The sequence below is a fragment of the Melanerpes formicivorus genome, unplaced genomic scaffold (assembly GCF_026170545.1).
Source record: "Melanerpes formicivorus ecotype bairdi unplaced genomic scaffold, bMelFor1.0.p_v2 SCAF_5, whole genome shotgun sequence".
In the NCBI taxonomy this organism is placed as follows: domain Eukaryota; kingdom Metazoa; phylum Chordata; class Aves; order Piciformes; family Picidae; genus Melanerpes; species Melanerpes formicivorus.
The window spans coordinates 8,612,850-8,625,416 of NW_027142357.1; the positions used below are offsets into that span (position 1 = coordinate 8,612,850).

A 12,567-nucleotide genomic window follows, 5' to 3' on the forward strand; every position below is an offset into this window, starting at 1 on the left:
ATGCATTTACCATTTGAGTCTCTCTATGTACACTGGTTTATTAAACTAAAAACTCCTTATACAAAAGGTAACGGAACGGACTTTTGGGTTTTCATTACTGGAGACTACGTGACTGAGACATAACTGCAAAATATTTTTAGTTTAAGTAATAAACCTTTTCTCTATTCCAGAGCCAAACCAGGGCAGAAAAACCTCAAACCTTAGTGATGAAAAGACTGGACTTTCCGAGTAGGTAGAGGGGGAGGAAGAGCTAACCAAACAAAAAAGATGTTTCCTTTCAACTCCAGATTTAAGACCTAAAGCCAGACAAAACCAAGAGTGCCTAAAAAAATCCCTTTTCTCCAGCACAGGGAATTTAATTATCTAAATCTACTTCAAGAATGGACAAGGCAAGGTAAATCAGAGCTATAAAGTATTACTTTCCCCAAAGGCTTAGAAAGAGGGGCCTGTGCCAGGGAACCACCCTGATAATTAAGTTAACAAATACATAAATCCATGGGGTTTAATCATTTTACAGTTAGACGAAGTAATAATTCAAAGGTATGATTTCAAATATTTACCCCTAAAATACAGTAAAATACTGCTGAAACTTTACACTTCATTGTTTAACATGCCTTCACTACAGCTATGTCTCCTCCAGGAAAATAATAATGAAATATTACTGCTCTTTAGCTACTTCAGTATCTAAAGTACACAAGTTAACTTGCTGTTGTGTAAACAAATTCTGAGATGAAAGGTGAAGTGGGCTAACAGAACCAGGGCTATTAGCAAGACATGGTCCTTTCATAAATATCTTTAATACATGGCAGCAGGCTGGAAACTTCATGGCATGAGCTACAAATGCTGTCTAGCTGACACAACCTGAAACCAGGTAAATGAAGTGATTTAGCTTCCTAATGATATCATGCATATTTTACCACATATATGTCAAGCGTTATTTTAAAAACTAAACTGACTCCTCTTTCTGCTTAATTGGAAGCTTCCCTGCACAATACCTCTCCTTTCCCACATTAGCACTGCACAGGAGTTTCACTATGAGTTACCCTTCTTCAAATTTTATACTGGTGCAAAACAGAAATTTGTCTGGGGACAAGGAGCCTGCAGACCTTGGAACCAAGGAGACTCATATTTTCATAACCTGTGGCTAGTAGCTTTTGTCAGTAGCTTTTTGAAATCAGGTGGAGCAACTCATAAGATAATTCATGAGTTCTCATTAACAGAAAGGCCTGATTATTTCTACAGTGGTGTTTCCTGCTGATGTTTTATTACCTTTATTTGAAAAACTGCAGGTTTTGAAGTCTGTGCAATAAAAAAGAAAGCCAAGATAAGGTCCTTTTACATATAAGAACCATGTACAGTAAGACTATATTTAACATCTGTTCTGTATGTCTAGGATCTCAGCCTTTCTTCTTTGACCTATACTTTTGATATGTGAATGATAGTTCTGGTACTTCTCAAATAGGATATTTTTTCCTTTTTAACCTCTAAATGCAAAGTTACTATGCCTATACTGCCATCAGGGTATTTGCTCCTACTAACTAATAATATTGATTTTTCACTCCTCTGTGGCAGGCTTTTTATTAATATTCAGTTAAAATGAAACATTTGTTCTGATTTATCAGATGCTGCAACTACTCTGTTCAAGGAGCTGTGCTACCAACACACTGACAGGTAGGGAGTTGCCACCTGCCTTTACTCAAGCAAGACACAGAGCAGCAGGCTTTGCTCCATTTTTGCATTTATTCTTAGGGGGACCTGGTGGATGTGGGGCAGGCTGTGGATGTAGTCTATCTGGATTTCAGCAAGGGCTTTGACACTGTCCCCCACAGCAAACTCCTGGCCAAGCTGTCAGCCTGTGGCTTGGACTGCAGCACTCTCTGCTGGGTTAGGAAGTGGCTGGAGGGCCGAGCCCAGAGCTTGGTGGTGAATGGTGCCACATCAAGCTGGCAGCCAGTCACTAGTGGTGTCCCCCAGGGATCAGTGCTGGGCCCCATCCTGTTCAATATCTTTACTGATGATCTGGACGAGGGGATTGAGTCCACCATTACTGGTTGATAGTAGGCTGCACATGAGCCATCAGTATGCTCAGGTGGCCAAGGCAGCCAATGGCATCCTAGCCTGCATCAGAAAGTGTCGCCAGCAGGAGCAGGGAGATCATTCTGCCCCTGTACTCAGCACTGGTTAGGCCACACCTTGAGTACTGTGTCCAGTTCTGGGCCACTCAATTTAAGAAGGATATTGAGACACTTGGACATGTCCCAAGAGAAGGGCAACAAAGATGGTGAGAAGTCTTGAGCACAAGCCCTGTAAGGAGAGGCTGAGGGAGCTGGGGTTGTTTAGCCTGAAGGCTCAAGGGAGACCTTACTGCTCTCTACAACTACCTGAAAGGAAGTTGTAGCCAGGTGAGGGTTGGTCTCTTCTCCCAGGCAACCAGCACCAGAACAAGAGGACACAGTCTCAAGCTGCACCAGGGGAGGTTTAGGCTGGATATTAGGAAGAAATTCTTCACAGAAAGAGTGATTGGCCATTGGAATGGGCTGCCCAGGGAGGTGGTGGAGTCACCATCACTGGAGGTGTTAAAAAAAGGATGGGATGTGGCACTTGAAGCCATGGTTTAGTTAGTCATGAGGTGTTGGGTTATAGGCTGGACTTGATCTCGGAAGTCTTTTCCAAACTCGTTGATTCTACGATTCTAGGCTGTACACCTATCTTACTGTTCTATCAGATTCACTTAAGGGGCTGCTCATCACTTGAAATCAGGGAAAACCTGCTTCCAGATAGGGCAGTTTATTACAGAATAGTAGTGACAAATCTCTCATGAAAAAATTCCTGGCAAATCCTCCGTACACAAATTTATGATCAAATTCTCCATAAAGAAAAATCTTTAAGTGAACTGGCAAAAATATCAGAAGAGCACTGAGAGTAAAATACCTCCTTATACAGAGAGGGATTAAAAAACAAAGTAAATCTAAGCTCCTGATCCATTTACTTAAGTAGAAAATGAGACTTTTAGAAAAGTTAGATTTAGGAACCTAAGCAGAAAACATCGTTTCTATTAGAAGAATAAGCCAGGCAGTCCAACGGAGTTAAATGTAATATGTTAATAGGTCAATTTAAAAGAATCTGCTCCTGTTTAGTTGCTTTAAGCACAATAGTCTTTTACAGTGAAGGGCATGATTGGGTTTTTCCTCATTTATTAATTGCATCCCAGAAACTTGAACTCTGCACAAAAAGTGAAAAAAGAGAAGTTATTCAGAGTTCCAGTATTGCACCTGTTCAATTAAAATGCTATGGATCTTAAAGCAGAACTTGGAAGATTTTCCTCATGGCCTCATAAGGTATCTCATTTCACTGGGTTTACAGTACTACAGCACACACATCTAAGGAAAGATTTGAGACCCTTCTGTAGTTAGCACCCCAAAAAGCCTATAAATAACCTATGAGAAGCCCAAAGAGAGAGTGAGGCATGACTGTCCTCACTGCCATCATGACCTGTACCTGACGGCTTGGCTTTGCTCTGCCACTGTCTCACTGCGTCAACGCAGAAAGCATTTAACCTCTGGCTGTTCTTAAAATAACGAGGATGATCAATGATTTCTAGCAGTCCCTTCCAACTCATAGCATTCTACGATTCTATGACCACAATCCTCCCTTAGAAAGAAAAAACTGTTTCAGAACAAAGCAGTAACCTAATGGACTGAGTGTTACAGTAGAGAAAAACATACGATTTGCAGTGCAAGGGAGAACAACATGTCGACCTCACAGATCACAGATGCAGCAGCACAGATGTACCAGCAAATGGTTTCTGCTTCACCAAAAATGAGGAGCAAGAACATTTTAATTCAGGCCACTAGCAGAAAGCTTAAAGAGGTAAGAAATCACTGGAGTTCCTTTTCATCACCTCAGACAAATTGGATTATTGACATTATCTTCTTCCTCTCCCCTCTCCTCAGCATCCCCAGGCACAAGCCCCTGGAGTATCCAGTGGCAATATTATGTGACCAGTCATCTCCTACAGTAACAAAAAAGTCTGATAAAGATGCTGCAATTTGGGGCATATGCTGTGGAATATGAAATTTGGATCAAAAGAAGCTAGTATGGGAAAGAAGGAAAACAAATCAAACTTGATATGCTATTGTTTTGACACGAGGACATGGCATGTGAGGGAGGGTGAGGGGGGTTACCCTGCTCACTAAAGCAGGGACTGCATCATGCTTAATTCCCACATTGAGTGTTTCATTTGTTTTCTGTCAGCAATGACAAATAAATAGAAAGGCTTTCTCTTGATACCCATGCAGATTACCAAAATGCTTCACCTGAATTTTCAGTGTTTGGATGTGTCATATGAGCAGTGCCATGGATCAGAGCATCACTTGCACCATGTGTATGAGGCAGTGCTTGTGTGGATCCAAAGGATGAATGGGAAATCCCCTGCTTGGTCTATCATGGGAATGGGTAACTGCAAGCATCAGAGGAAATGATGCTCCAGTACATAAAGATGCGATATGGAACACTAAGCTCATCTATAGCACAGATTATTTTCCCCATCCCTATATCTGTTTAACTGAACTACCATAGTGTGTCAGGAAAGACAACTGCTCCTCAGGGACAGATGAGTAACAGCTGGAGAAAACTGTGCTTCTCTATGTGCATAACGCAGATGATGCCATAGGGCACAATTTCTTGCAAAGCCTTGGTCCCTGCTGTAAGGAAAGCCACACTCTCATCCCATCATACATGCTAATTACAGCCTCTACTGTGGACCACAGCATTTTGTGTGATTTACACAGAATGCTGACAGGTTTTTTTGGGAAGGAAAAAGGACTTCGATTTTTGCCAATCTAAACAACCACATTTTGATTGTGTATGGATAAAGTTGAGAGCAAGGTGGGATTCAGCTCCCATAACACATTTAAATGGACTTTGAGAGGTAAGAATTACATACCAGTTACATGAGTTGATAAAAAATATCATTCATTTCCACTCAATAGGGATGACCTCCCTTCCCTCCACCATTTTCCCTTGGGCTGCAAAACTAGACTACCCACAGGTCAGGGCTCATTCCATAGCTGGGGCCAGCCCATCACGCCTGGCTGCCAAGAAAGTGGCAATATATTTTAAAATACTGCACTTTAAAAGACAGATACCAGTATGTTAAAAACACTCCTTTAAAATCAAGGATGTGGAAATCGAAGCAAACTTCTCCTTCTGCTGTGGACAGCGAAGTAGCAGCATGCATTAAAAAACAAACAAACAAGGTGGGGGGAAAAATAAATCCCCCGCAAAATTTGCCAACTGGTTTACTGAGAGGAGAGCATCAAGCTGCACATTAAAAGGAATGCCATTTCGATATGCTTGAAATCATCTGTATGGAGAAATACATCACAGCTTCTCTGCTCAGATGGGAAGAGAGTCAGAGTTCTACAAGGAACAAGCAGTAGCCCGAAGGAAAAAGCTACCAGTTATGCAATTCCTACCCTGGCACCCGCATACAGCATCTTGCCTGCACGCAGCTGAGATTTGATTCTGTTGGATTTGCATGCCTTCTATAACGTGAAAAAGGGCAGCTTGTCCGTATTCAAAAGATGGGCTAGCTGTTCAGAAACCTCAAGAAATGCCAACTGTTTAATTAAGTACCTACATCTAAATTTATCGGGTCTAAATTAGCTGCTCAAGTTCAAATATGTGGACTGTGATGCACCTACAATACATATGCTTAGAGATGTGCAACAGCCAATGAAAATTTTAGGGAGGTTGAAAGCTGGAGACTCAGTCTGTTACATTCTCTCTTCTCTTTCCCTTCCCTATTAAGAGCAAGTCAAATTGTTAATCAACATTTTGGCTCTCCAGCTAATGCTTTTCCCTTGTCATAACTGCTGTCTAAAATCATGACTGTATCATAAACAATACTGCAATGTTTTGCATTATACATTTCTGTTAAGTTATTATCAATACTGCTTATATACAGGGCATTAACTATGTAATATATATTTACTATTCCTCTCTACAGAAATGCTATTGATTTTTTTCTCAAGAGCACAGCACTTGACTGCAAGCTATCAGGTATACAAAGGGATTACATAAAGTCTTTCTTACTTTACCTTGAACCCCCACACTTTTTATCTTAACAGATATCTCAGCCAGTGTTAGTCCCCACCCCATAAATAATAACAGAGAAAGATAAAAAACAAAAATATAAATGAACACCCACTGAGGCTCCAGCACAAAACCCAGAAAAACTTAAGTGCATATATTAAGTTAAGCATATTTGTATCACTTTGGGTGACTGACTCGTGCTTAAATCTCACAAAATTTAAGCACAAGGTTAAGTGCTTTTTTGAATCAAAGGCTCTGCTTACAGTAGACACTGTAAGACCAGAGAGCATTGTCTTCTGGCACCATCTGTACTTTGTATGGTGGTGTTGTCACTCCCATCTGAAAAGTAGTAGAGATGATTACCAGCCTCTTGGGTACCCCAGTTTGTCAGATTAGCTCAAACTCTCCTGAAATTCCCTGTTTTGAACTCAATGCCTCATCTTTCAGGCCCCAAAACCCCACAGCATATTGCAAAGGTCTTGTCTGCTGCTTGAATTCTCACATCTATAAGCCTAGTAAGATGGTTTCATCTCTAAAAGTAGCAATTATAAAAAAAATAATAATAGGAGAATGCAAGCATTGAAAGGTGCTGCAAATATAATATGTGAATGGTGAGCAGAAGCCAAGCGCTAGCCTACAAGGGCAGTTCAGGTGAGATTTCCCTCATGGAACTGTCATTCATTGAGCTGTTAGCCCACCCTGGCATCAGGATCACCTGGGAATGAGTGCCTACTCCTGTGTTTGACCAACACTCGCAAAGGAAGCGCAAAATCCTCAGGAAGCTACTGGTGTTGTCAACCTGTGAGCACATCCAGGGGAAGACTATCTAAGCCTCACCTTAAAGACTTGAAAGCCTTGCACACGCACACACATACACACTCTCACACACACATGCCATAGAATGACTCTCACCACCTTTCCCCTGGTCAAGACAAGTTCCAGACTTTTGTGACATTTTTAAGAATCAAAGGCTGGAAACCAAAAGAAGCATTGTGCTTGCCAGAAACAGCATCACAAGAATTTGGGGAGAAGGAAAAGAACCAAAACAATGAAGCCCATCTTTCCCCTCCCAGTCTCCTGCTACCCCATGAATGAAAAGAGAAAACAGAAAAGAATTGTCAGGTCATATCAACATCAGACGCCACAGGCAGGCATCGGATTTCTTTCAGCTGCTTACCAGTGTGGCTCCTCTTATGTACCATTAGCACATTGGGCCCAATGCAAACCATGCCACAGACGTCACATTTCAGTTTACCATTCGGAAGCCGGATTCCTCCCTCGCTTGATAGCTCCTGGATCTTTCTGTTATCCACCATCTCGTTACTCTCAGCGAGGGGTTCTTCCAGGCTGCTTCCTTCATCATGAGCCCTGATCTCATCTTCCTGACTCAGGAGCTTCCTGTCACATTCCTCATCACTTTGCATTTCTAGCTTTACTGAATTTGCTGAAATAAAAATAAAATAAAATAAAAATTAAAAACTTATATTTTTCTAAGTTCCCAATAGCTAATTTAATTGTAATTTTCTACTATTATCAATATTAAAGCATAGCCTTGAAGCTCAAACCAGCATGAAGGCCTCATGGTGGTGACGGCAGCACAATGTATAATCATGTACTTTTTCAAGGCTTTTTTTCTTACTTTCCTAATTTCTATCCCTATTTTACATTCAGAAACTAAGGTGTGGTGTGATCCAGAGACCTACCAAAAGCAGCAGGCTTAAGAACTGACCTCCTGCTCCTCAACTTGAAACACAGGAGCTCCCTGCCTTTCAAGGAGCCCAAGTCACAAGAGTAAAGTCCACAGCCACCGCTGCTTCTTCCAGGTATCTGGTGCACCAAGACACAGGGTTTCAAAAGACAGAGCACTGAACTATCACAGCTCAAAGAAAGCAGCACTCTGCAGACAGGATTGTTCAAGACACAGGGACCTAGTGAAGGCGGGCTTGTGGGCTGTGTCAGTAACCTCCAAATCACCCTGCCTGCATGGGCAGGTTTCCTGACAGAGGAGAGACTAGTCTTTGGATGAGACTCCACTGCTTTTTTGCTACCATCTTCTGATACAGGTAAACAGGATGCTGCCAAGTCAAACAGGTCTGAAGCAAGACCTGTGCTGCTGGCCAACTTTATCTGCAAGTGAAGTAAGTGCAGCTGGAAATCTTTTTTATCTGCCTGGTTAGATGTATGGGCTCACCACTGATTTTTGTGATCCTCACATCACAGGACAAACCACCTCCAATTATCAAGGGCTTTTGGGATCAGCAAACCTTTCAAGAAAATTAATGCATCAGGCTTTTCCACATGGAGGTGTCAGTGCAGGGGTGATTAATCACCAGATACCCCCATTTCAATGCTTCAATGAATGGTCAAAATTGCTGAAAGGCCTGTCCCAGAGTCACACTCTCCATCCATACTGTCAGCCAGAAGGCAAGCCCACGTGTCTACTTCCCTAAGCCTTGATCCTGCTGAGGGGTTTAAAAAAGAGGTGATTCAGCCTTCATATCTAAGCAGTCTTTGATCTCTGTACTAAGGCCATTAGCATGAGTGCCAGTGACAGCAGAGTACCTGGAGAGCAAAAGCAGGTCTTCAGCCTGGTCAGTGTCTCCAAACCTTGGCTTGGAGATCTCCAGAGCAGCTGCCCATGGGGCCCTGTCTGAACCCAACAAACAGGAGTAAACGTGTCTGATCACTGTGAGGCATCTCAAACAGTCAGCCTGGAAGTGAACAAACCTTACTAGGTGGATTTCCTCCTCCATCCTCCTTTCTCCACCCTCCCTATGATTTACAGTTAAAGAAAACACAAGATTCAGATTCTGATGTTGATGTTGCAACTCTAAGTCACTGCTGTTACTTCTTGGTAAAGCATAATGAACAGGGTAAAGGCACCTGAGACCAAACAGCAGTACAATGTTGCGTTTTAATCATAAAATTGTTGAAACACATCTTCCACTATTCATCACGGCACTAATGGAAGGCAAGAAATGAAAGTACTATTACGGCAAAGCACATGGAGAGCAACGACACAGCCAGATCAGATCACAGCAGACTAATGTCAGCACCAGCACTGCCACTGAAACAGTCTCTAACTACAAAATATTTGAGGGCAAAATATTTGACTCACAGTGATGCATTTAATGTTTATGAAAAGAAATATGAGCACAGACTGAGCTTGACCACGACCTGGCCCAAGCCTGGGCACAGGATGGTTGTCCTCACCCAGTCCTACACCCAGTGTGGTGGAAGAATGCAGTCCCCCAGGGACAGCTCTCTGCTCCACAGTGCTAATTCTGGTACTAACAGCACACACAGGAAAATACGTGGAGGAAAGCAACCTCTTGGTGGCCATGACAAAGACACTCTAAACCATGTAATTGCCAATCACCCCCAAGGATAAGGTATAGCTTTCTTAATAACTTCTTCTGTGGGGTCACCATCACCTCAATGAGGGAAGAAAGGCAGAAATAGGTAACAGGAGGTTGTTTTGCATGGGGAGCATGTTGGGGCTTGGCCTACTACAGTAGCAGGAGAAGCAAAGGGAAGCCATCTCATGCTTGTGCGGAGCTCAAGGTACAGTGGGTGGCACACCAACCACCAGCCTCATGACCAGGAAAGATGCACACTTGGTGGAGGGGCTGGCAGTCTGTGGGCTGGCAGGGAAAAAGCTGAGGTTCTAGTCCCACCTCCCTGTGGAAAGCACATGTTGGTGATTTATGAACAGGCCACTTTCAGAGCTAAGGAATGGCAGTTCCCTCTAATAATAGCAGCCTTTTGGAGTATTCAGCAAGTCTGAGAATGAAGCCTGAATAAACGGTTTGCTGTCTTCAGGAGCAGGATTTAATACACTTGGCCACACAAGTAGCTAGGGTTCAGCCAGAAATAGTGTCCTGTGCTCCTCACCTAAAATCCTGGGTGGCTGCCACAAGCCTGCACACTCACAACGCACAGTAATGCATGAAATAACCCAAAAACCTCATACCAATTGTGTATATTTACACACACTCACAAGAAAGATAGACAGTCTTGTATCTTACGTGCTGTCTCATGCATATACATTTTTGTCTCTATTTCTCTGACATGAAATAATAAACACTTGACTGTAATAAGTGCTGAGCACCATGTTTCCCATTCAAGTCTGTGGACCTCCGCCTTCTCAGCACATATGAAAGCTTGGCTGCAAGAGCTCACAAACTGGAAGATCACTTGCTTCATCTTGCACTCTCATTTCTTTATGCCGAATGATGGCTTTCACCCAAAAGGATAAACAGCACAACAAAATGGAGTCAGCCCTCTGCTGAAACACAACCGTCCCAAACTCACAGTGCCTCACAACGCCTGCAAACACAGCTCGCGAACCCCAAGTAGTTTATGTTGCATCTTTCATAATATGCCAGCTAATCTGCAAACCTGCGCAGGCTTTTTACTCTCCTTATTTCCCTCACCTTCATACACACACAGAGCACTGTCATGGCCAATTTCAGAAACCCTCTGCAAGTTCTTGTTTCTTCAGCTGGGACTAGTTGCAGGTCTCCAAGGAGTGGTGCACTGGTGCAGCAGGGATCTCCTCAGCTCATTGTGAGGGCTTTGCTAATCAGGTCATCTCTGCTACCTTACATCATATATATTAGGCTTGTGTTGTAGCCTGCATACAAACAGGTGCTTAAATTGCAGCTTGTTTTTCATGTTCTCAGCCACCCTTTGAAACGACAAGAATTTTGTGGCACTGTCTTTCTTTTCACCTACAGCCATAGATTCCGAGTCCACAATGAACTCTGCTGCAAAGAAAAAGCCAAAAGTATTCAAGGGATGTTTATGGCTATCCTGCATTGTACACAAGTCTCCACGTCAAATTTCACCCTGGGTTCCCTCGCCTTTCTCACTCACACACTTGCTAAAAGTGGCAGGCTTTCTCATTCCTTGGCAGAACAAAGCATAAGTAAGTAAATGGAAAAAAAAAAAAATATTAAACTTTTTGGCACTTTTCCTAAAAATCACAGCAAAAGAGATAGCAGGGATAAGCTAATCCAGCTCGCTGCAAAAACATGACATTGAAGTCAAACCATTTCCCTCCAGTTAATAAAAACTCCTTCCACTTTTTCCCAGTCCAGGACAACACCTCACAAGAAAAGAGATTCAAGCAGCCACAAAACTTTCTACCTGTGAACACGAAGCTAATGGCACATATTCACCAGGCCACACAGCAATGCTTCTTTCTTTTTTCTTCCTTTTTTTTTTTTTTTTCTCCTTCTCTCCCCCAGAGCACCAACCAGCTGATCCTGAATCACACTTTATCCTGAGTGGCCAAATTGAATATAATTATTGTTAATGTCTCATAAGTGCTAATTAAACTGCAATTCCCTGTTAAACAGCATTTTGGCAAGTTCTCAGTACCAAAATATTTCCTTCACCCACAAATTAGCATACCTACAAACCAGAATTTGGAAGATCCACCTAAGAAAAATATTCCTAGTATTTCACCCTCTGTCATGGAAATTTTTTTCCTCTCAAAAGAGAACTCTGGGGGCACAAACACCCTCCTGTCTTGCTGAGAGATGCCAGATGGGGCATACATTAACGCGTTGGCCACCTTTTTTCTTGAGAAAGTAAGCTAGAGTGCAATTCCCACTGCCAAACAATAACAAAATTTTCTGTCCAACACAACAGGGAACAAGACTGTGCCCCCTGCTTCCTCCACTGTCTGCTGGCCTAGGTTGTTTCTTATTTTATCTATGGCCTTAGAAAACCAGACTGGCCACTGTCACCAAGGGTTTGTGGTTTCCAGCTAGAGGTTAGCCTTTCCTGACAGTGGCCACACATCACCAGCCTCTTCCTGCTGCCCCTAGTGCAGCAGAAAAAGCAAGCCTGACCCCTCGAGCCCTTCCACGCCTCTTCCCCTATCCCTCTTCTCTTGCCAGCAGGAAATGAAGCTTTGGCCCAGCTTCAGATCCTCATCCTTGAGGAGGCAAAATTCAAACCTCCGCCCCCGAAAAGCCTTGGGGTGACTCTGTGGGTGAACGCAGAGAAGGACGTTTGCAGTTAATGTGGACACAATGTGTTCTCTAACCAAACTCATCTAATAATAGGAGGCAGGTAGTGCATTAGCTCTCCCAGATTGCTGCTGCAGATTCTCTGTTCAGAACACAATATAATGCAATATTCAAAGCCTGGATAATGTGTATGTCTTTACCATAGAATACAAAGAAATTGTTACTTCCCCCTAGAAAAAGACCAAGCTCTGAACACTGCAGCACAGTGACAGTCAGCTACAGTACAACCTTCTGCATATTGTCTTGTCAGCGGTCAGTGACACCATCTATTTTAATCATGAACTTCTTCTAGGTAGTAGATTAATGACATTGCTAATTGGCAGCTAAAGACAAAGAGAAAGTGACCCAGCTTCTCCCATGTTTTGAACCTGGGTACCTATTCTTTTACACATCCCAAGACTAGTCTAATACAAAGTGTTTCTACACAAAA

The 12,567-nt window shown here is 42.7% G+C and overlaps 1 protein-coding gene across 7 annotated transcripts in view; it reads right to left on the bottom strand.

Moving 5' to 3' along the window:
* Positions 1-12,567, bottom strand: part of IKZF2 (IKAROS family zinc finger 2) — a 119,160-nt gene that overhangs the window by 48,193 nt on the left and 58,400 nt on the right. For 5 of the 7 annotated variants that reach the window (XM_068137997.1, XM_068137994.1, XM_068137996.1 and 2 more), the window contains one exon: positions 7,274-7,540. The exons of 1 other annotated variant lie outside the window; for it this stretch is intronic. In XM_068137997.1, the coding sequence (XP_067994098.1) occupies positions 7,274-7,520 (247 nt within the window). In that variant the 5' untranslated portion in view covers positions 7,521-7,540. The remainder of the gene's footprint in view (positions 1-7,273; positions 7,541-12,567) is intronic. One more of the 7 variants, XM_068137995.1, reaches the window with a different exon arrangement.